The sequence below is a fragment of the Podarcis filfolensis genome (genome assembly GCF_964270895.1).
Source record: "Podarcis filfolensis genome assembly, chromosome: 1".
NCBI lineage: Eukaryota > Metazoa > Chordata > Lepidosauria > Squamata > Lacertidae > Podarcis > Podarcis filfolensis.
In genome coordinates this window covers 7,368,561-7,391,487 of record NC_139604.1, presented here as the reverse complement: position 1 = coordinate 7,391,487, position 22,927 = coordinate 7,368,561, and the positions used below count along the sequence as shown (strand labels likewise).

At 42.4% G+C, this 22,927-nt stretch overlaps 1 protein-coding gene across 8 annotated transcripts; it reads right to left on the bottom strand.

Moving 5' to 3' along the window:
* Positions 1 to 1,535: 1,535 nt before the first annotated feature.
* On the bottom strand, positions 1,536 to 22,922 carry MDH1B (malate dehydrogenase 1B). Of its 8 annotated transcripts, XR_014551832.1 has the most exons (15): positions 22,734 to 22,831; positions 21,218 to 21,330; positions 20,248 to 20,420; positions 18,658 to 18,800; positions 16,017 to 16,519; positions 14,343 to 14,484; positions 12,863 to 13,026; positions 12,405 to 12,544; positions 11,506 to 11,557; positions 10,720 to 10,776; positions 8,308 to 8,373; positions 7,512 to 7,574; positions 3,275 to 3,998; positions 3,093 to 3,217; positions 2,398 to 2,552 (listed from the first exon to the last, which is right to left on the bottom strand). XR_014551832.1 is itself a non-coding variant. In XM_083629784.1 (14 exons), exons 1-14 carry the CDS (start codon positions 22,753 to 22,755, stop codon positions 2,214 to 2,216), a joined length of 1,704 nt encoding a protein of 567 aa, XP_083485910.1. In that variant the 5' UTR covers positions 22,756 to 22,922; the 3' UTR covers positions 1,536 to 2,213. The 8 variants fall into 8 exon arrangements, 5 of the variants coding, with proteins under 5 accessions (XP_083485910.1, XP_083485912.1, XP_083485911.1 ...); XR_014551833.1 differs by lacking the exons at positions 2,398 to 2,552; positions 3,093 to 3,217; positions 22,734 to 22,831 and adding exons at positions 1,536 to 2,230; positions 22,518 to 22,723 and having other exon boundaries at positions 3,912 to 4,615; positions 20,286 to 20,420; XR_014551834.1 differs by lacking the exons at positions 2,398 to 2,552; positions 3,093 to 3,217; positions 22,734 to 22,831 and adding exons at positions 1,536 to 2,230; positions 22,518 to 22,723 and having other exon boundaries at positions 3,912 to 4,612; positions 20,286 to 20,420.
* Between the last annotated feature and the right edge of the window lie 5 nt (positions 22,923 to 22,927).

Here is a 22,927-nt window from a genome sequence, read left to right as displayed (position 1 = left end):
TCGCAACTGTTCTCTCCTCACAGCAACAAAACCCCAAGTGCACTCAATTAATAATAGAGATTCTGAATAATTGAAAACGGGCAGCGTCTTTGAACTGTGTCTCCGAAGGCCATTACGCACAGGTCTGCCCTCTCTGTCTTTCTGGAAAGTGAGACTTGAGCATCTCCGGGTAGCTGAGAAACATGATGCTGCTATAGAGACCGAGAAGCAAGAGAAGAGCCATTATCAGTAACACAGGAAGAAAAACATGAAAGGGCAGCGAGCTACCGTCCTTGCGTCAAATTCACAAACTCCCCCTAACGCAATAAAGAATTTCTTAAAAGCCGGAGAGATTATTTTAAAGACATAAAATGTACTTTTGCAACTCTCAAGATGAGTGGCCTCAAAAGTCTCAATGTAATGAATCAAGCTCTGGAACAATTAGGTTTCCTTAGGAAGGAACTTACAAAAATTGGTGCTTTTGGAATCCGATCCACCATAATCAGTTTTAGGAATTTCATCATATTGATTTTTTTGATGAATATTAAATATAGGTACAAGCGTCATAGACCCACGCTGGCTTTAGCTATTTCTGTGTATGCTTTTGGAAGACCAAGCCAAAAGACCGATACAAAAGATTTCTTTATTACAGTAATTATGTTGCTCTTGTAGAAGCACAAAATCCTGATTGTAGCAGCCCTTGAAGTTAACCATCTCATCTTCTAATTCCCTCTAGTGATGAAGTGGTTGACTATTGACAGGGCTGAAGCCAAGACAGGGTTACTGAAAAACATTAGGATGCTTAGAGAAACCTTGAGGTACCGTATTTTTCGCTCCATAAGGTGCACCTGACCATAAGGCGCACCTACTTTTTGGGGGGAGAATTCAAGAAAAAAAATATGCGGCTCTTGGGAGCTTTTGCGGGAGGTGGGGGAAGTGAGAGAGCCTTGCTCTGTCCCTTCCCCCACCTCCTGCAAAAGCCAGGGATAGCCACACAAAGCCTCCCCAGGGCAGCAGGATGAAGGCTCCCCGCTGCCCTGCGGAGGCTTCACGGGCTACCCCAGAGCTGCTTGGGAGCTTGTCGGGGGAAGCCAAGGTTTTCCCCACCCCCAGCCCCAAAGAGCAGGTTGGGGCTGGCGGGGGTAGCCCAGGTTCCCCCCCCCCCAGCCCCAGGGACCACACATTCGCTCCATAAGACGCACAGACATTTCCCCTTAGATTTTAAGAGGAAAAAAGTGCATCTTATGGAGCGAAAAATACGGTATGCAGAATCCCAAATCATAGTTGTTTTCAGTGCTTGCCCGCTGCACTTTTCATTCTCACAAACCCCCTGTGCTTTAGTTTATGTGGAACCTATACAGCCAAGTTCAGCGTTTTTGCGCCTTCTTGGATGCCCACCCCCACCCCTCTCAAATGATCCCCCAAGAAAGCGCCATTCCACAAAGACTTCCCTGGCGATCTGCACTTACTTTTGCTTATAACATAACCAAAACACTTCCTTATTTCAAAAACAGCAGCGTACCTGGGTTGTTCCAATGGAAATAAATCTCAAAGCCTTATTAAGATTTCATCTTTATTAGAACGCACTAAAATGTGGCAAAGCGGCAAGCAAGTTTTTTCAGTTCTCCAGAGCTACATCTTCTTGAGGCTGGTTGTTGAGAAAAACACAACAAGGGGGTGAGGGAGGAAAGCTGGCTGTGAAGGAAAAGCCCCAGAATTAGCCGTCTTTAAAGCTGGAATGTAGAGGGTGCTAGGAAGCCTTGAGTCGATTAGATGGCTGAGCGTGCAAAACAGATTTCAGGCTGCTCCAAAGGTTTCATCTTGCTCCTCCATCAAGTGTAGTAAGAGGGGAGAAGAGTCTATCATCCAAATTTCGCTATGGATTTGAACATCATCCTCTACAAATTTGAATATGAGTGTTTTGAATTCTTAATGCATTTTTTTTCAGCCCACAAAATGATCTTCAAGATGATTTTGCTGTATTTAAACGGAGCTAAACTGGTTTGATCCAAATACTCCAACAAAAATGCGCCATGTTTGTTTAGTATGCACACGGAAGACAAACACGCTTAAGTTTTTACACAGTTACTTAATTCATTACATTCAGAAAGAAGAATTAACATTTTCCTGTTGAGCAACAGAAGCTACTGCATCCAGGGATTTTCTCTGAGGCAGCTGAATTAAGCAACAGTGAATTCTGAACTTAATTCTCGATTGTTCAAGTTGGCATCTGCTTAAGACAAATCAGGAGCTGCAGAATAAAAATAAACAAATAGAAGTAAGTATTTTAGTTTCTTTCTGTTTTTGCTTTTCCAAATAGGACAGTCATGGAGACTGCCTAATTAAGTGGTTATCCAATATGTTTACGGTTTTTATATGGATCGCTGTAATTGCTATAGGATGAAATCTTTTTTTAAAAAAAAGACATTTTAGTCCCTGTGATAGTTAAGAGAAATGGAAAACCCACAGTCACATTTCTCAAAGGCCACCAATGTACTCAGTACTCGGGGCACTCATGTAGCCATAGACAAAAGGCTGCTTATTTAACAATACACTGTGATTTCTGTATTGTACTGGCGACCTGGATGGTCGCCAGATTCTGTGTACAAATCTGTAGGCGCAGACCATCACCCAACTCAAAATAGTCCGGCATGAAAATCCCCAAACTCGGTTCCATGGGTGACTCTGAGTCAACTCCCTGGGATAGTTTATTGTTGCACATTGTTTCTAAATTTATTGTTGTACATTGTTTTAATTGTCAGTTTTAACCATATTTGCACATCAGTTTCTAATGTTGTGAGTGTTCTCTATTTCAGAGGCTTCTACTCTGAAGCCTCTTATAGTTGTTTTAACCATGAGTCTTTTAGTTCTTACGCTCTTGCAGCATGTTTTTATTTGTTTTTAGTTCTTATCTGTTTTAATTATCAGTTTTTATCCATCCATTATCCGTGTTTAATCTTGTATTCTATTCAGATGTTTTATCCTATGCTTGTTTCTTTGTCCTTATCTGCTCCAACATTTATCAGTTAAAAAAAATCCTAACTGCTACTTTATTTATATGGTGTTTTTTTTATCCTGGTCAATGACCGTAATAAAGTTCATTCATTTTGTACTGTATGCAGTGAGGGAAGTGTGCAAAGGAGACTTTTATCTCCAAATACAGAGGTGACGTGCGCCTGGGAGCTGCAGCTCATCATAGCTTCCCACTACGCATTCTCAAGCATCTGGAGAGGCGAGTCTTCTTTGCACACTTTGTGTGCTCACCAGAGCAAATATTGGTGTGCTTATGGCAAACTTGGTTGTTAGAGAAAGTTGGGAAGGGGCTCAAGCGGGCTCCAAACTCAGAAAAGTCTCTATTGTTAAAAATGAAGGGATGCCTCTGGTATTGAGGGATGAAGGTAGCCGAGGCAGGGGCTCAAACTGCGAGAGTTGAAAGAGCTCATTACAGTGGACCCTTTGGATACAAACTTAATTCGTTCCAGGGGTCCATATGAACCCCGAAAAGTCCGCAACATGAGGCGCTGCTTCTGCACACGTGTAACGCGTTCCGTTACTTCCCGATCGCCGCAGAGCGCGACCCAAAAATGCTCAACCTGAAGCAACTTCAACCTGAGGTATGACTGTACTGTGAAAACAATTCTGCTGTTGTTAATGGAAGCCAGAAAGTAAAGCAGATTTGAGAAGATGCCAGGCACCAACAAATACCACAACAGTTTTAAAAATGAAGCCTACTACCAACAAATAGAACGATTTTTTACATTACTTTTTTTGAGTTAAAGAGTCCCAACTGGAAGAAATACCTGGTTTCACAATTAAAATATAAGGTTTACAAATAGTTGGAGCTTACCCCTGTGTGCTTGCTAAAACGATACTGCTGTTTTATCATCTGAAGGAGTAATTTTTTTATTTATTTTTAAGCAGCTTGGGCCTACCATCTACAGGATCTTCTGCATTTTCGCCTGTGTGTTCATCGATGTTTTCTTCAGGATTCTTTGCCTCACTAGGGGAACCTTCAGCCTCTGATGCAGAAAGAATTGTTAGTTTTACATTTCACACATTTCAAACATTCTTCTTTTTATAATCTGTTAACATATTTTGACCTTCTTTTCACAAGAAGCTAGGAACACAGAAAGGGGCTTTGTACTGAGTCAGACAATTTGTCCATCTAGTTCAGCATCTTCTGCATTGATGGGCTCCAAAGTCTCTCCCAGACCTAACTAAAGATGTGAGGGACTGAACCTGCAGCCTTCTTCATGCAAAAGAGATGTCCCACCAGGGAACTATGGCCCTCACCCTCCCTTCAGAAAAGCATGGAGGATTGCCATTTGGGCTGTACCACTGATGTTCATCAGAATACTTTTCCTGGATACGAGAATGGAAGACACTGAATAATACTGACCTGCTAGACCTGGAAGGGTTCAACAATAGATACGGTTGGCATGCTTATCTAGCTTATGAGAAGGCCAAGGTACATAAAGGCTTCCTAAACCACGTAATCAAGAGATCATTACACAAAGTGTGGTCTAAATATGAGACTTTATTAGAACCTAAAACGCCGTGGTGGTTGTCCCCGACAGAAGCATTTTCGGTTAAAAAGAAGAAAGTGAATCGTATCTGCGAAACCTAGAAAGATCTGCTGGAAGAAAAAGACGATAAGTTAAAACTTTAAAAATTTGAAAAAACCAGGCACCATTTGATAGATTGGATGCAATATTTTCAATTGAACGAGACCTTCCAAAAAGACAAATAAACCGGTTTCTCCACAGAACCTTCAAGACTCAATAAAGATGAGATTCAAAATAAATACAAACCACTCTCTAAAATGTATAGGTTACTCCTTGACTGGGAGGTCAAGGAGGAAGAAGTCAAATCTGTAATGGTGCAATGGGTCAGGGACCATGGTTACAACATCCACATGGAATGTTGGGAGAGACTCTGGAGGGAAGACATCAAATTTATGGCATGCTACGATCTAAAAGAAAACTGTATGAAAATGCCTTACAGGTGGCATTTAACACCTGTTAAATTGGCTAAAATGTTTAGATCTAGGACAAACATTTGCTGGGAACGCAGAGAGGCTGAAGGTACATGGATCCACATGTGGTGGAACTGTAAAAAGGTAAGACAGTTTTGGGAAATGATTTACAATGAACTTAAGAAAATGTTTAAATGTTCTTTCCCTAAAAAACCTGAAGCCTTCCTGCTAGGAATAGTGGGTAATGAAATTCCAAAAAAGTTCAGGAGAGTCTTTATGTATGCTAGAGTTGCTGCCAGAATTTTAATCCCAAAAGGTTGGAAGGGAGAGGCTATCCCATTCCAATCAGACTGGCGAAATAAATTAAGAGAATACGCTAAACTACCAAGGCTATCAGCAAGGTTACGAGACGTTACAGATGAAAAATTTACCAGAGAGTGGGACATATACAGAGTTTATGTAAAAGAACATTGTCAAAATATTAATCCGTTGGCAGGTTTCAATTGAGTTTCTGTGTGTAAATAGGATAACTTTATAAAATGTAAAGTAAGTTAAACAACATGGAGAAAATAAAGCTAAGTGCGTATTAAAGGAATCCAATTAAGGAACACAATGGGAAGATCAGAGGTCATGTTAAATTTAATTACAAATTGATGTACAAAGCAAGTATCAATTAAGGAATGAATGATTATTTTTAATTTGTCTTTAACATTTATTGATCATTTCTGTTATACAGCTTTAAAACCAATAAAGCATTTTTTTTTAAAAGGAAAGCTGTTTGTACCTGCTCTTAAAAAAACAAAAAGGCTAATCAAAACGAAGTGCTTCAGAATGAAAAGGGAGGAAATGTCAGTCTGCTTTGATGGAGAGGGTGTTGTGCTTGGGATGCAGGAAACATGAATACAAATCCCAGATTGACTACACTATAATCGAAAGGCTTTAAGCCACCATCTTCTCTCTCTGCCGCAACCCCATGCCTACACACAACCATGGCCAATGGGCAGGATCCAGAAACTCTTTAGGGAGGAGGAAGTGCACACACAAAGGCTTGTGTGAACATACTAGTGCTTCAGTTCTGACTTCTAAAAGTTGCCCTGATGCTGTCTTGCAAAACAGTCCAACCTGAATTCCAAAACTGGTGGTGCTAGGAAAAGATAGCAGCCAATGGCACAAAACAAACTTGCACCCAACAATCTTTAATTGGGTATCTTAATTGTGGATGCTTATATTCTAAGGTTTGTGTAACCGGTTTTTATCTTTGTAACTGAAAGCCTATTTTTACATTCAGTGGTATATTAAATTAAATTATATATTTTTTTAAAAAGGATTTGGGAATAGCATTGCTGATAATTACCGTATTTTTCGCTCTATAGGACGCACCTGAGCATAGGATGCACCTTGTTTTAGAGGGGGAGAACAAGGGGGGGGGAATCTCCCCCTCTCTGCTCAGCGCCCCTTCAGCGAAGCGGAGGAGAAACGGAGCCCCTTCCATTTCTACTCCTGCTTGCCTGAAAGGGCGCTGCGCAGCTCTCCCTCTCTGCTGAAGCCAGGAGAGTCTTGCTCTCCCAGCTTCAGCAAAAGGAACCCGAAGCCTGCGGAGTGCAGCAGGAATTTGCGCTGCACTCCGAAGGCTTCAGGCGGCTATCCCTGAAGCCTGGAGAGCGAAAGGGGTTGGTGAGCACTCCATCTGCGCTTCGGAGGCTTCGCGTTGCTATCGCTGAAGCCAAGGAGCCTTCATTCGCTCCATAGGACGCACACACATTTCCCCTTCATTTTTGGAGGGGAAAAAGTGTGTCCTATAGAGCGAAAAATACGGTAAGCAAGGACATGCAAGAGACTAAGGTTGCCAGCTTTTCAGCTTCAAATTCCCTGAGTCAAATTCTCTCTCTTCTCTAGTTTACACACACAAGCTTGTCATTTGATAACTGCAAATCAAATAGTGACTTGAATGTGTGAATGAGGAATCAGAGGTAGAAGCACCTTGAGGGGAGTGATTTTCATACAAAAAACAATTCGTGGTAAAGGCAAAGTTGCTTCTTTTCATCTGCCCATTTTCTGCCCTGGCTTGAAGCATGCCTGGACAGATTTGGGTGGTTGTTGTGAGATTTTTTAAAAACTTTGGAGGAGAAGAAATTAGGGCTGGGCTAGAAGTATCCAGAAAATAGCTTTTCTTAGCCAGTTTTGGAAAACTTCCCCTACCCAATCTCTTCTATTGGAGAATTGCAGTCCTCCCATGGGATAAATATGGCAAAATAGTCTCTCCAATTTTGCCACTTGTTAATTCTGGACGAAACTATGGATCCAGTTTTGATCTTGTTGAATATTATTACAGCGTCATTGAAGGTAGAGGCCTTTCTCTCTTAGCCCACCGAGTCAAAATATGAATGGACAGAATTGTCTGAGGTAAAAGCGTTGAAGAATTTCACCTCCCTCTCCGAGAAAATTTGATGACTCTTCTCTTTCCTTCAGTTTCACCACTGAAAAATGGCGTAGTTTGGGAAGGCTATTTTAGCTCAGTCCTAAACACACACGCACATACTTGCAGTTTAAGATTTACCTTCAGAAGTTTCTTCGGTGATTTCTGAGGTGATTCCTTGGCCGCTAGGTGATGGTCCAAGTCCTAAAAGAAACCGGATTAAAGAACAGACCTGTGAGCTTTTGCAATGAGGATAGCAGTGGCACAGAAACAGCCATCAGTGCTACCGTGTGCGCTATTTCCCTCTTGTCTCTGTGAAGCAAGCAGGGCTGGTGAAACATACTAATAGTCGAGAGTGGATTTCATGCTCTTTAATCAGCTCATAGTTGTGAGGAGGAATGGAAGTTCCCCCAGAATGTCTGCCTTATATACATTATTTACACAATGGGCCCCACGTGATTGGCTAATTCCGGGATTCTCCTGTAGGCCAATCAGGTTGCACATTCACTTCCACCTGGAGCTGGATTGGGTGGCTCCTGTGGACCAATCAGACTGCTGCATTCTGGATGCTATTGTTCTAGGACCACTCAGACTGCTGCATTCTGGATCCTATTGTTCTAGGACCACTCAGACTGCTGCATTCTGGATCCTATTGTTCTAGGGCCAATCAGACTGCTGCATTCTGGATCCTATTGTTCCAGGACCAATCAGACTGCTGCATTCTGAATCCTATTCAACTCAGTACATAACAGCTGGAGCTCATCCTCTCTGAATGAGAGAATTTTCTGAGGGAAAAGCATTGAAGAATTTCACCCCCCTTTCCTAGAAAATTTGATGTCTCTTCGCCTGCCCTCCAGCTTCACCACTGAAAAAGGGTATAGTTTGGGGAGGCTGTTTTAGCTCAGTCCTAAACACAAGCACACGGTTTAAGATTTACCTTCAGCAGGAGTTTCGCCACCTTTTTCAGAGGCAATTCCTTGGCTACTGGGTGAAAGTCCAAGTCCTAAAAGAAACCGGATTAAAGAACAGACCTGAGAGCTTTTTCAATGAGAAAAGCAGTGGCACAGCCTCTGCAGTGCTATTTTCCCCTTATCTCTGGATAAGCAGGGCTGGAACTCATCCCCTCTGAAGTTTTCCCAGACCCATTACATTTTTCCTAGAGTCTATCTCAGGGGTCAGCAAAACTTTTCAGCCGGGGGCCGGTCCCCTGTGCCTCAGACCTTGTGGGGGGCCGGACTATATTTTGGGGAGGGGGAAATGAACGAATTCCTGTGCCCCACAAATAACCCAGAGATGCACTTTAAATAAAAGCACACATTCTACTCATGTAAAAACACCAGGCAGGCCCCACAAATAACCCAGAGATGCACTTTAAATAAAAGGACACATTCTACTCATGTAAAAACACGCTGATTCCCAGATTTAGAAGGTAATTGGGCTGGATCCGGCCCCCGGGCCTTAGTTTGCCTACCCATGGTCTATCTGTTAGCAAAACTGTAATGGTTGATAAGGGTATTATTTATTTTAGTCACCTATTCACCTAGCCCTATAGGTGATGAGTAGGGCAACACAGGCAGTGACAATTGCTCTGCCTTAACTATCAATAATGAGATACCACTTTTTTGCAGTAGTACAAAGACCTGCTATATTCTTTAGCTGCCTATATGATGCAGTGACACATTCACCAGGAAACAGCCTGTTTATTTGCCCAAACGGCGTTTCCGTGCGCTGCTCTGGTTCACCAGAAGCGGCTTAGTCATGCTGGCCACATGACCCGGAAGCTGTACGTCGGCTCCCTCGGCCAATAAAGCGAGATGAGCACCGCAACCCCAGAGTCGGCCACGACTGGACCTAATGGTCAGGGGTCCCTTTACCTTTTTAACCTGGAATTAACTAGCACAACCTGGAATTAACCTGCCTCTTCCATTTCATGTCTTTTTTCTACACATGCAGGCTAATGTGATTACTAAGACCCAGCATGAATTTCTCAAAAACCTGTCAAAAACAAGTCAAAATCTATATCTTGCTGTCTCGTCTGGTTTTTCATTACATAGGGAGTGACTGGGTCATGGGGCCTTGGGTCACGGAATAGGTCCTTAATTTGCATTTACAAAAAAATTTCTCAAAACTCAATGGCAGATTTCGGAAGGCAAGCAAAAGATTGAACGATTCTGAAAATAACCAAATGTAAATTCCACCCCCTCTCTCCAGAACCTCATGATATCTAAGTTTGGGCCATCATCTGGAGAGCTGGACAACGATTCTGCAAATAAAAGGCAAGGTAAATCTATGTTTTCTAGTCACTTCTGCAGGCAGCAGTCAAATGGCATTCTGCTCACTGTGCATTTCTGACAGCTACAGTGCAAGTTTCACCACAAGCATTCCAGTTTTATAAAATGCATTGCCACTCTGCAAAAATTATGGTGCTCAAGAAGTCGCCCATTCTTAAATAAAGCAAATGTTTACTGCTTTTATGTATTTCTCCCTCCCTCCTCTGTGCTAATGGATATAAAAATACTCTCTGAGCTCATCTGGAAAGGTAGTCAGTCTGTACACTTTAAAAAAAATGTTGCATTTTCTGCCTATTGACTTGCAAATTTGCAGTAGTCTACAGAAACCTCAAAATTTGTCAGTTATTGCAGGGGTGAGGAAGCAGTCGCTAACTGCCCCATTATTCATGTATTTATCATAAAACTGTTTTTCTTCCGCCCTGTGGAATGCCCTCCCATCATATGTCAAAGGAATAAACAACTATCTGATGTTTAGAAGACATCTGAAGGCAGCCCTGTTTTAGGAAGTTTTTTAATGTTTGATGTTTGATTGTGTTTTTAATCTCCTGTTGGAAGCTGCCCAGAGTGGCTGGGGAGACCCTGCCAGATGGGTGGGGTATAAGTAATAAAATAATAAAATAATAATAATAATAATAATAATAATAATAATAATAATAATTATTTCTATCATCTTCTGAGGTGCATAAAGAAAGTTCAATAATATGACATCACCATCTCCTTAAAACCAGAGTACATAGCTAGTATCTTATATATTTTTATCCTGCATAATAAGTGAAGGGGATGGGATTGCTTTTCTCATATTTTTATTAATTGTATTTTTATACTGCTCCTCCTTTAAACTGAGCTCAGGGCAGTGTATAACAACAGTTAAAAACAAAAATATGCAGAAACCTATATAAATGACTGAAAAGCAGAGTCTCCAATAATTAGAAGCATTCTCAAAACCATCGCTGCTTTAAACATAAAAATATCTTTACCTGTCCTAAACCTGGGTAAACAAATGTGCCCTCAATTTCCCCCCAATAAAATAATATATTTAAAATATTTTGTTGAGTTACCTTCCTCCTCAGCTTGGATGCTTTCCTCTTCCTCTGCTGAATGTGGCACAGGACTGACTGCAAGAAACAATATCCACGTAATGTCATTAACTGTATCAACGAAATGCACTTTGCCAAGCTAAAGTAAAATGTTAATAACAATTGGGTTGCTGTGGCTGGTTTTTGAGGTCAAAAGCTTTAGTTGAAGAAGCAGCCTACAGCAAAAAATAAATAAAAATAAGGTGATATATAAAATCCCAAGAGAGGCTTCAGTTGACAACTTACAGGAATTTAATCAGGTGCTGTAAGTTATTCGTCATCGTTTGAACTTTAAGGCTGCAATCCTATGCCTTCTTTCCTACGAGTAAGCCTTGTTCAACTCAGTAGGATTCACTTCTACGTAAACATAAATCGGACCTATATAACATGCAGCCCCTTCAGTGCACCTAGCATTTTGGATCCTGTGCTATAGTCCTTCGAAAAATCCACAAAGTGCTCCAGAATGCCAATCAAAGGGATCCAAGGGGCTGCATATGCAAGGATCTTGTGCTAGGTCTGGGTTTTTGTTTTGGTCTTCAAGCAGCTAGCCTCCAGCTCATTTCACAAACTATTTTTGAAACCTGCCTCAGTTTCAAAAGGAGTTTGTCACGTGATGTGGGTGGATTGGCTGATCTTTGAGGGAAAAGTCAGTCAAATCTCCTTGGGCTCCTCAGCCTAGTTTCTTTGGCTCCTGGCCCAGACAACTCTCTATTTCTTAAGATGAAACAGTCTCATATTGTTTTTTGACATTATAACTTGCAGAATTACCTTTTCTCTCTGGATACAATTCTGTTACTTCACCTAATGCAACTTGCTTTTCCTGCACAGGGAAACAAGAAATTTATTACACAATTATTACCCAAATAAAGTGCTTTTTTCATTGGCATTTATTTGCCAATACTACCAGTTTGAGCCACAAAGATAATCAGTCCCCCCCCCCAAAAAAATAGAGTGGTGTTTTAAGGTAGCATTTTTCATCTCAATAATCTGAAAGTCAAATACTGGGCGGGGGGGGGGGCGTACACAGACACAATACAATAACTGATGAAAGAATAATACTAAGACCTCAGGGTGATCTTAATTACCTTCCCCAAAGGTTTGATCCTAAATACACTTAACAATTTCTGCTGAAAGTGATGGGTCAGGGTTTATTTATGGGTTATGTTTGTGCCTTTTGTATTTGTGCAAATCTCCTACGCATGACGGACAACTCAGATTTCACTCATGGGCAAATCCATGATCTTAACATTTATTTTGGAGCTTGGCGAATCAAGGAACATTTTAGGGGAAGAGCTGTGAGTTACTGCTTCTCCTTTGTCACAATAATACAGATACAGGAGTTTTTGTTTGTTTCCTGTCTGCAAAACAATCACGAACTGGCCAAATAAATGGGTACAATCTAGGTAGTACTAGGCAGCCTTTCAGTGCTAATGAAATTTGCCTTAACTGCACTCTTTAAAATTAAACTAGTAAAAATGTATTGTTTGCACTAGCAAGTGCTGCCCTCTGAGGATCAACTTAGATGCTGAATCCAATGGCAATCGGACCACCCGCCATATGTGGAGTAAATCTAACATGAAGGGAGTCTCTTGTTTGGAATGTGTCCATAACTAGAAGGAAGAATTATGAAAACAATAGTACAGGACATGAAAGCAGCATGAGGTTACCCGAATCAGATCATAGGTTAGATTCTGAAGACTTTCTTGGTTTTTCTCACTAATTTGTAGATCTGTAGAGACCTTCCAGCTGCCATTCTGGAAAGTTACAGGCATGGAGTAGACAATTCCCTCAGGAATCCCAAACTGACCTAAGGAACAGAAACAGTCCCTCCAAAGTGTATTTTATTCACAGATAACAACACACCCATACATTTGCCATTAAAACTGTGAATTACATGGACCATGTCCCAATATTCTGCCACACTGATTTCAGTGGAAGAGATTTAAGCGGGCATGAAATTCTGCTACTGAAATCAATGGGACTTTGCTTACACTTTGGCTGTATCGTACGCAACGATTTTAATTCGGATAGAAAAACACAAGCCCTTCCACATGGCCTCTGGTGGAAATGGAGCACTGCGACAGAGAAGCGTTGGACGATTATTTGAGTGAAGAGCAACATTTACCTTCACTGAATACTCCCAGGGAGACCAGTTCTCCTGGAGGCGAGTCCAGGTACCAGTACCTCAGCACAGTAAAAATGGCATGTGCTGGCGCTATGCCTACGCAATGAATTTCCCAGGAACTCAACGAACTCATTGCAGTCAGAAACTCTGCTCGTATCCATTCACTGTAAAATGAGAAAGCAGAGCTTTCCTTAAATACAAATAAAGAAAACTACAGGAAGAGACTATGTTCCAAACCTTTTTTAAGTATGCAGCTCCTCATCAAGAAGCTCAAGTCTCAGACCCCCCAAAGCCTCATACATTGTCATAGTCTCTTCAGCAAGGTTTGGAGTGGTATGGGAGTACCAGGGCAAACTTGCCCTGAACTTTGTGCCTTTTCACATACAGGCATTCCGAGCAAGGACTGTCAAGTCGAGATTCCTCCTTTGCCTATAATCTGCTGCTGAACTGGGAAATGAGACAGCCACATCCTCTCCCCTCTGTTTCCCTTCAAGTTTTATTATCTGTTCCCCTGCTTGCAGGAAGCAGCAGGGCTGCCAGGGAAGAAGATGGCTGACAAAAGGGGCAAAAGGTTGGAGAAGGTGTGGCTGCTTCATCGTCCAACTCATTGGCAGGTTTGAAGGTGACAGGGGAGCCTGCAGGTTGCAACAGGGGAGCCGTGTGACGGAAACTCTGATGAAGAGCACTCAAAAACAAAAACAAAACAGGAGCTCTCAAATATAGATGTACTTCAGGGCAAAATCTAGAAACCAGCATTTAATGAATTTAATGAATAATAGTAATAATACTACAGTATTTTGGGTGGGAAAATGTGTTTCAGATCCTTACATGGTATGACTCTAACAGACCACTGGAGCTATTGCTGCTTATGATCCTTGCCACAACTAGACCATTTAGTTCTTAATTAAATACTTTGACCTTAATAACTTTAAAGCACCAAATCAGGTTTTAAGTAATAATGATGCTGCTCCTTATGTGACACTCCATAGAGGTTCAAAAGTGCATTAGAGAAGCTTTGATTTGGAGCAGAGCTCTCTCTGTTGGCGGAAGTAAAGATCAGGAGAGCAGCTTAATTTAGAATATTCTTTTTCACACTTCCTTTGCTTTTCACTTGGAAGCTGCATTTGGTAAACGGAAGCACTGGCATTCTTGTGCCTTTCCGGGCTCAATTTGGGGGTTTTGTCCTGAGAACTGAGTCCTGAAAAGAACAATGCTTCTGCTTCTTAGCACATGAATACGTTTTTCATTTTTCAAGCCTTTGAGTTGGATGCTCTCAGTTTTTTGTTTAAGATTTTCCAAACACCATCACAATGCCCCAAAGCACTGAAGATTAGACTTTGGAGTTGTAAAATGCAAGAGACTATGAAAGAGGCAAAGGTCTTGGGCCAATGTGTAAGGTGCAAACACCACTTCAGACTCTTCGGAGGGATGGCATAAAAGCCAGTTTTTTAAAAAATCAAAAGTATCACAAAAAAATTACCGATCAAACAGGACATCCATCAAATCACGGGAAAAGCTTGGTGGGCCCCAGATGGCGCTGTCATATCTATAGAGCTGTGTTTTACTCAGATCGATGAAGCTGTTCCCACTGATATTACCCCAGACTACGAGATTTTTTATTCCTGTTGAAGACAACAATCGAAAGATGCATAAGCATAACAGGTAAGAATGGAAGGAAAAACCCCACTGGAACAGAACAAAGGTTCTGCAGGATGCATGTAGTTCAGCATCCTGTTTTCCACAGTGGTCAGTCAGATGTCTCTGGGAAGCCCACATGAAGCAGGCCATGAAGGCAAAAGCCATTCCCTGGTGTTGCTCCCTCAAACAGATTGGCTCTAATCCAGAGGCTCAACATAGCCATTGCTTTTGGAAGCCACTGATCATGGTAACCGTTCACATGGCACAGTTAACTTGCCTCTTGTTACCAAGGAGTACTTTCAAAAGACATGTCTTCTGCTGTGTCCCATGAGGCAAGAAACTGCCTAAGGTCCTTAACTAAGGCCTGGTGAGGTTCACCACAGTAGAACTGCAGACCTTTTAGAGAGTCTGTAAATAATGGGCAAGATTCAATTAGATTTATTCCACTAGTGAAGGAAATCCACTAGCTCTAGGGAGGGTCAAGAGAACCTCAGAACGGCGCACAACAGGCAGAGTTTGGATTTGATATCCCGCTTTATCACTACCCGAAGGAGTCTCAAAGTGGCTAACAATCTCCTTTCCCTTCCTCCCCCACAACACTTTGTGAGGTGAGTGGGGCTGAGAGACTTCAGAGAAGTGTGACTAGCCCAAGGTCACCCAGCAGCTGCACGTGGAGGAGCGGGGAATCGAACCCAGTTCACCAGATTACGAGTCCACCACTCTTAACCACTACACCACACTGGGTGGGGACTGTTCCATCTGGCAAGCTGAAAAGCTTGTGTTGATGGGATGACTGGCCCAGCGCTATGTCGAATTCCTCCTTGTGTTTTCATCCTCTCCCACTGCACCCTAGCTTTGATTATCTTGAGTCAAACTGAGAAATTTTCTAGCATGGGCCAATATTATGATCTCCCAGCCTATTGGTTAGCCCGCATGCATGCAAAGGGTTTGCAGAGATACGTTCTCAGAGGCAGTGTCACACACCAGTACTGCAGAATTGCCTTTTCCCTAAAAGTGCATCAGAGTCTGAGCTTCCTTCAGAGAAAGTTCAAGTCCTCCCATTTCAGTAGTGACTTCAGACTGTATGGTCTAGAACAGGGGTCGGCAAGCTTTTTCAGCAGGTGCTGGTCTCCTGTCCCTCAGACCTTGTGGGGGGCCGGACTATATTTTGAAAAAAAGAAAGAACGAATTCCTATGCCCCACAAATAATCCAGAGGTGCATTTTAAATAAAAGGACACATTCTACTCATGTAAAAACATGCTGATCCCCAGACCGTCCACGGGCCAGATTTATAAGGCGATTGGGCCTGATCCAGCCCTCGGGCCTTAGTTTGCCTACCCATGGTCTAGAATATTTTAAACCTTGGTTATTTTTGTGGGTTTTAGTATGGATGTGTGCTTCTATGTTATTTTTATTTTTTCATTTGCTTAACATGATTTGCCCTGAGGCAAGACAATATAACAATCCAAAATAACTAAATAAACATTAGTCAATCTGCAATCATTTGTTACACACCTGCTGGATGCATTCCCATTTTTCTTGCCAGCATGGCCTTGGCTTCATTTTCCAAGAGCAGGGATACAGTGACAATATTCTGAGGGTTGATGGACGGAGCATGTGTAATAAGCATCAACGCCTTAAGGTTGACAAAGGTTTTCCCCATCACAACAACCCTGACATTACTTCTGGCATTCTTCTCTATCAGAGGACCATATATTTCACATTGATTGGTAACTTGCTGGATGCATTCTTCAAGAGACGGGATTGCCTCTTGGAGGACGTCATCAAGCAAAATGATGACTTCCGCTTCCAGAAAAGTCTGGTCGTCCAGTTCAGTGTACAAAGTGATACCACGAAGGACAGGGGATGCCAAGTCCTCAGTCTCCATAACGATAACTTCAAGAAGTTCTTCGCAGCCCTTTCTGTCAAGCAAGTGGAGGCTGATCTCAGTTTCCATTCCAAATATTTCCCCATTGATTAACAAAGGGATCAGATGATAGCAGATACTAGCTGATGCTCTGTTAAGATAAGAAAAGTAGTTAGCAATGAACCAGCAAACACTGGTTTTATGCAGAGGAGAGCTATTCCCCCACCCCCCAAAAAATCTTTTTATTCCACAGGTTTTCATGGTCCTCAGTAGTCAACTCTTAGTGCCTGTATTAGAAATGAACAATGATACCTTGCCATGAAATCTAGTGACATTATCTTCTAACAGCAGGCATTGAAGCTGAGTTATTTTTAAGCTATGTGGTTACAGACTACATTAATTTAACTGCATAAGTGTTTGATTTTTCTAAACTATAACCTACTTTTTTATTAAAACAACAACAACTTAACACTGAAGACTTAACAATCACATGGGCTGATAGACTACTGAGACTGGTCTCCCCAACAACAGTCATCCCATAGCAATTCTGCAGTGAGAATGCAGGAAAAGCTGCTTAATAACATTAACGGACTAGGTCAAGGGAGGGAGGAGTTGTGGCTGCTGAACAGCCAGATCTAAAGGCCTGCTGGACTTGTGCAAGCCAAGTGTGGGCAGGTGGGACGGTGGCTCTGCCATTTTCTCTCCTCTCTCCTTTCTGTCGCTTGCTGTTTGCTTCTTTATGTACTCGTATTTTTCGCTCTATAAGACACACCAGACCATAAGATGCACCTAGTTTTTGGAGGAGGAAAACAAGAGAAAAAAATTCTGAATCACAGAAGCCAGAACAACAAGAGGGATCGCTGCGCAGAGAAAGCAGCGATCCCTCTTGCTGTTCTGGCTTCTGGGATAGCTGCGCAGCCTGCATTCGCTCCATAAGACACACACACATTTCCCCTTACTTTTTAGGAGGGGAAAAGTGAGTCTATAGAGCAAAAAATACGGTAAATACTGTACCCCATAGGGTACAGTATTGGTATAAGGGTGATTTTTTTAAAAAAAAGCAACCACTATTTTATGTATACATATATATCTCACTTCCCAAACTCTGGGGCTGTTAATAAAATAAATAAATAAATAAATAAATAAATAAATAAATAAATAAATAAATAAATAAATATAAATTTTGTCTATATCTTGCCCTTCCAGGTTCAGAAAACCGGGCTCAGGGCAGCTAACAACAAATTTAAAACACTTAATTGATGCTACAAAAAACCCCAACATAAAATACGGTATAAGGCATAAATAACAATAAAATCAAAAATCAATTTAGGGGGGAAATCCATCCAATAAACATTAGATGATCACCAGAGCTAGCTGGCTAAATTAGTCCCACTTGGGCCAGTGAGGAGACCAGGGGAGAACAAGCTATGGGATCCCAGAGCAGGCAATCTTCACAAAAAGGGGAGGGGGAGGGAAGGGAAGGAAGGGGAACAAAAGATCAGGCCAGGTTCAAATTGAAAGCCAGGAGGAATAGTTCTGTCTTACAGGCCCTGCGGAAGGAAGTTAAATCCTGCAGGGTCCTGGTCTCGTGGGACAGAGCATTCCACCAGGTCAGAGCAGTCACTGAGAAGGCCCTGGCCCTGGTGGAGGATAATCTAACTTCCTTAGGGCCCAGGACCTCTACACTATGATTATTCATGGGCCTTAAGGTCTTCTGTGGGGCATACCAGGAGAGGCGGTCCCGTAAGTACAAGGGCCCTAGCCACAAAGGGCTTTAAAGGTCAAAACCAGCACCTTAAACCTGACCCGATACTCCACCGGGAGCCAGTGCAACTGGTAAAGCACTGGGTGAATATGCTCCCATGGCAGGAACCCATGAGGAGCCTCGCTGCAGCATTCTGCACCCACTGGAGTTTCTGGGACAGCTTCAAGGGCAGCCCCATGTAGAGCGAATTACAGTAGTCAAGCCTGGAGGTGACCGTCACATGGATCACCGTGGCCAGGTCGGGGCGGGAAAGGTAAGGGATCTTTGATGAAATGTTGAGATCTTTGATGAAATGCAAGGCACTGCAGTTGGAAAATTAAAAATGGGAATTATAGTCTGCGCTGTAAGTGCTCACATATACAAATGTGGATCTTTGTGTTACAAGCATAGACTGGGTTCAGTCATGTACAGGTTCCGGATTCTGCTGATTTTCCAGGTTCCCTGACAGCTGGATTGTTTAAAAAGAAAAGGATCAGACTTAAGTTTTTGAGATTCCCTGTGCAGTTTCTTTTCATCTTTCCCACCTGTTTATCCAAATGTGCAATGGATTGATAAGGCCTTTAAGTTCTTTCTCCTCTTGGTCAATCACTATGTGAGTCTGCAAGTTCTCCTTGGCTATTAAGAGCATCTGTTCAGTCATCATGTCGGATGTGATGTTATAGTATTGCTGAAGATTAAAAAGAGTCATCAGCAGGCATCCAAATATGGCTCAGACATTATCACCATTTAATCAAAAATCTGAAGAACAAAACCTTTTTTTTAAAAAAAGTGTGTGTTTGGGGGAGGGGGGAGGAACCAAGGGACAGAATAGGGAAATCCTTCATTAAGTTCCATCTGTGATGGATGCTCCAAGCATGTTGGTAGAATAGAAATAATAATTTACTAACATCATCAAATCATTGGTGCTGGAAAGATCCTTCAAAGTAATCTAGTCCAAACCCCTCCTGAAGCAAGTAACCCACTACAGCAACCATCCAGCCTCTACTATCAAACAGCCTGTCCCATCAGGAAGTTCTTTCTAATGTTTAGTCTAAATACTTTTCAGGTTATTTGGTTTGGTTCCTACCCTCTGCAGCAACAAAAACAAAAAAAAATGTGATTTATCATTAGGGTGACAGTCCTGCAAATATTTATAATAATAATTATTAATTATTAATTATTATTTATACCCCGCCCATCTGGCTGGGTTTCCCCAGCCACTCTGGGCTGCTTCCAACAAAATATTAAAATACAATAGTCCGTCAAACATTAAAAGCTTCCCTAAACAGGGCTGCCTTCAGGTGTCTTCTAAAAGTCTGGTAGTTGTTTTTCTCTTTGACATCTGGTGGGAGGGCGTTCCACAGGGCGGGTGCCATTACCGAGAAGGCCCTCTGCCTGGTTCCCTGTAACTTGGCTTCTCACAGTGAGGGAACTGCCAGAAGGCCCTCGGCACTGGACCTCATTTTTGAAAATGGCTACTATTTTGCTTCTCAGTAATCTTTTTTTCCGGCTAAGCACAGCCAATTCCTACAACCTTTCCTCGCAGGACTTGATCTTGATATTTATTGCCATATAAGCTCCTCACAATTGCTGCCCTCTAGACATGCTTCAGTTTGTTGATATCCTTCCTAAATTATACTATGTGGGTTCTGATCAAAGCAGAATACAGCAGTACCATTATCATTACCATGGCCGGTCCATTGCAGTAGCAGCATTCTTTAGATTTAAATAACCCAGGCCATAGGCAATCCTTACCTTTAGGAATACTTTCCTGATAATCAAATTAAGCCCGAACTCATTCCTCATTGCCCTTTCCCAGTGGCCTCAGTAATCAAAACTTCTCTCTAATTATGGTAGGTTTTCCAAGCTCCTTATGACATGGATAGGGAATTTGTGTCCATCCCTGGATGTTGTTGGGCTACAACTCCCACCATTCCCAACCACAGACTATGCTGCTTAGGGCTGAAGGAAGTTGGAGGTCCAACACCATTAAAAGGTCTTGTGGTCTTTGAGTGTGATTCTAGTGTGGTTATAAAGTAATATAAGTTCGCATTTACCATCTCTCTCATAAGCATTCTTCTGATTGCAGTATTTTGTTGGGAGATGGGATATTATTTAGCCAACTGAATACTCACTAAACGTAGAGACAAGAAGAGAAGAAGCAGAAGCAGACCTGGGCGTGTTCAAGGAATTCATTGAATCCTCCCAGAAGAAGTCCCTTTCCTCCACGGTCCAACAATTCCCTCCAAATAATTGGAGAGCGCTTATGTTTCCATCCATTCTGTTCACAGATCTCCTGCAGCCACTTCTAGAAGCAAAATCCCCCAAAGCAAGCATGAAATGTGTTGTTAATGTGTTAAATCCAGAAAAAGCTTTCAAGGCAATACTGAAACAGTAATATCCCAAGATGATATGCCCAAACACTTTCCCTTCATATTTTATAACAGGCTCATACATTTTGTACCTGTACATCTAATGCTAATTTGAATGTATACATTAATAAGGCATTTATGGATTAGTTGCAAGCAAGTGCATTGAACTGGAAGCTGCAGTGAGGGAAAAAATGCAGACCGATGTCTGCTTGAATGTATGAAAGAACCAATGTGGACCAGTACTGCTTCAGGAAATTTTAAGAAAGCTTTAGCCAACACACTTTTTAGCAAAGCAGCATGCTAGTCAAATATACAGATGCATCCACTAGTGGGCAGGATTTCAAACGCTTCAACCAAGAGCCTCCTTCAGCACCCAGGCTATAATTTTTCAATAGAAAGAAGGCAAAAGAAATAGAAATATATCCCCAAAAGGGTCAACAGAGGCAATGTGCCCATATAAGTCGGTGCTTGTCCATTTATACACTTCCATCTAGGGAGCATAAGTGTGCTAGAGAAATACCAGGCCATTACAGGTTTGCCCACATCACATATTTATGTAAAATATTTGTAGCCCACCTTCCCTGCTAAAAAGGTCAAGATGGCTAACACCACCAACCATAAATTAACATCTCTTACAAAAACATAATCACTATGTTTCACTATCCCTAATGACAGGACCAGCCCTGCAAGGTGTCTCATTACTGCACTAGTGAATCACATGGATATATATTACCTCCCAGTTGTCTGGATGCTGAGTAATCTTGTGTATTCTGAAGTGAGGCAGATTTTTCTGCAAATAATCAGCAAGGAGTTCTGCCTTAGCATAATAGGGGCAATCTGCCTTCCCTGGAAAGTAAGAAAGCAAGTAAGTATTCATAAGCTCATGAAGTCAAAGGAGCAAACACTTATTGCAAAGGGGGATGATAACCGGGACAGAGCAAGAGTGCACTACTTCCCCAAGCACGACTTCCATGCACCCCGCTCTGCAAGTTTCTGAGTCAACTCCTATAATTTCCTGCCATAAGATGTAGTGACGGCCAGAATGGTTTAGATGAAAAGGGGCTTGGGCAAATTAGCCGAGGGCTGATTAGGTGATCAGGGCCTGCTAGCCACAATGTTCTCCCTCCCACTGTTGGAGGCAACCAGTATGCCTCTGAGCACCGGCTGCTGGGAATCGCAAGCAGGAAGGAAGGGATCTTGGCCTAGACAGAAATAGGGCCAGATCTTTGTGGCTTTATGTCCCCTTCACGGATCCAACGGGGCTCCTGCTCCATCCTAATGAATGAACAAATAAACATTAGCAGGCGCTCAGAAGCATCCAGTGAAACTGACTGAGGTGTACAAAATGAAAATTACAGATAGGTAGCCGTGTTGGTCTGCCATAGTCAAAACAAAAAAATGTTTTTTTCCTTCCAGTAGCACCTTAAAGACCAACTAAGTTAGTTCTTGGTATGAGCTTTCGTGTGCATGCACACGAAAGCTCATACCAAGAACTAACTTAGTTGGTCTTTAAGGTGCTACTGGAAGGAAAAAAAATGAAAATTAGTCAGTGTCATTAACGGCAGAAAGGCAATCACCGTACTATAGTTTTAATTCTGTTAAGGTTTAATTGTTTCTTAGTTGTTGTCATTTCCCTGCCCCTGCCACATTTTTAGCTGTTCTTAGTTTTATCTGTAAGTTGCCTTGAGGTCCTGCCAGAGAAAGAAGGTGGAATATATATATATATATATATATATATATATCCGCCTTAGCATAATAGGGGCAATCTGCCTTCCCTGGAAAGTAAGCAGGCAGCAAGTATTCATAAGCTTGTGAAGTCAAAGGAGTGAATACAGTATATACCGGTATATTCGCAAGCTTATGAATACTTGCTGCCTGCTTACTTTCCAGGGAAGGCAGATTGCCCCTATTATTTTACACACACACACCCCCATAATAATAATAAAAACAAATCGTTCTAAGAGAAACACAATCGTATATTAACTGGGTTGATCTGCTTCCTAACAGAGAGGGGTGTGCCACCGTGGACGCGCAGGTGAGGGAAGCAGCCTCCTCTTTCTTTATTCCTGCCTGAAGGAGCTGCTTCGACTCGCCCGGCAAACTCATTCCTCATCCCAGAGCGACTGCCGGGAGTGCAGCACTCTGTGCATGCTCAGGGGGCGCGAGCCAGCCCAGCCCTGCGAAACCCGAGCAGGACGGCGGTGTGTATGTGTGTGTGTGTGTGTGACTCCATGGCGGAGCCGCCTCACCTGCGAGCACGAATTTGGCCATTCCCCCCCCCAAAGAAAAACCCCAACAACAACAACAACAACAACAACAACAACAACAGGTGTGTGTTTTCGCGCGGAGCTAGGCCGGAGGAGAGCGGGGCGGTTGCCAGGCAACCAGGCACGCGCAGCCTGACCGAGCCGGAAGAGGCCATTTTGTCCGCTCCGGGCACCCG

Excerpts from the sequence above, each read along its gene's own strand:
- MDH1B (XM_083629783.1), bottom strand. The coding sequence starts at position 22,590 with ATGAGTTTGCCGGGCGAGTCGAAGCAGCTCCTTCAGGCAGGAATAAAG. Across the intron at positions 12,545-12,862 it reads CCTGGGAGTATTCAGTGAAG|GTCAGTTTGGGATTCCTGAG; the intron begins GTAAATGTTGCT and ends TCTGTTCCTTAG. Across the intron at positions 7,575-8,307 it reads TGGCGAAACTCCTGCTGAAG|GACTTGGACCATCACCTAGC; the intron begins GTAAATCTTAAA and ends GGTTTCTTTTAG.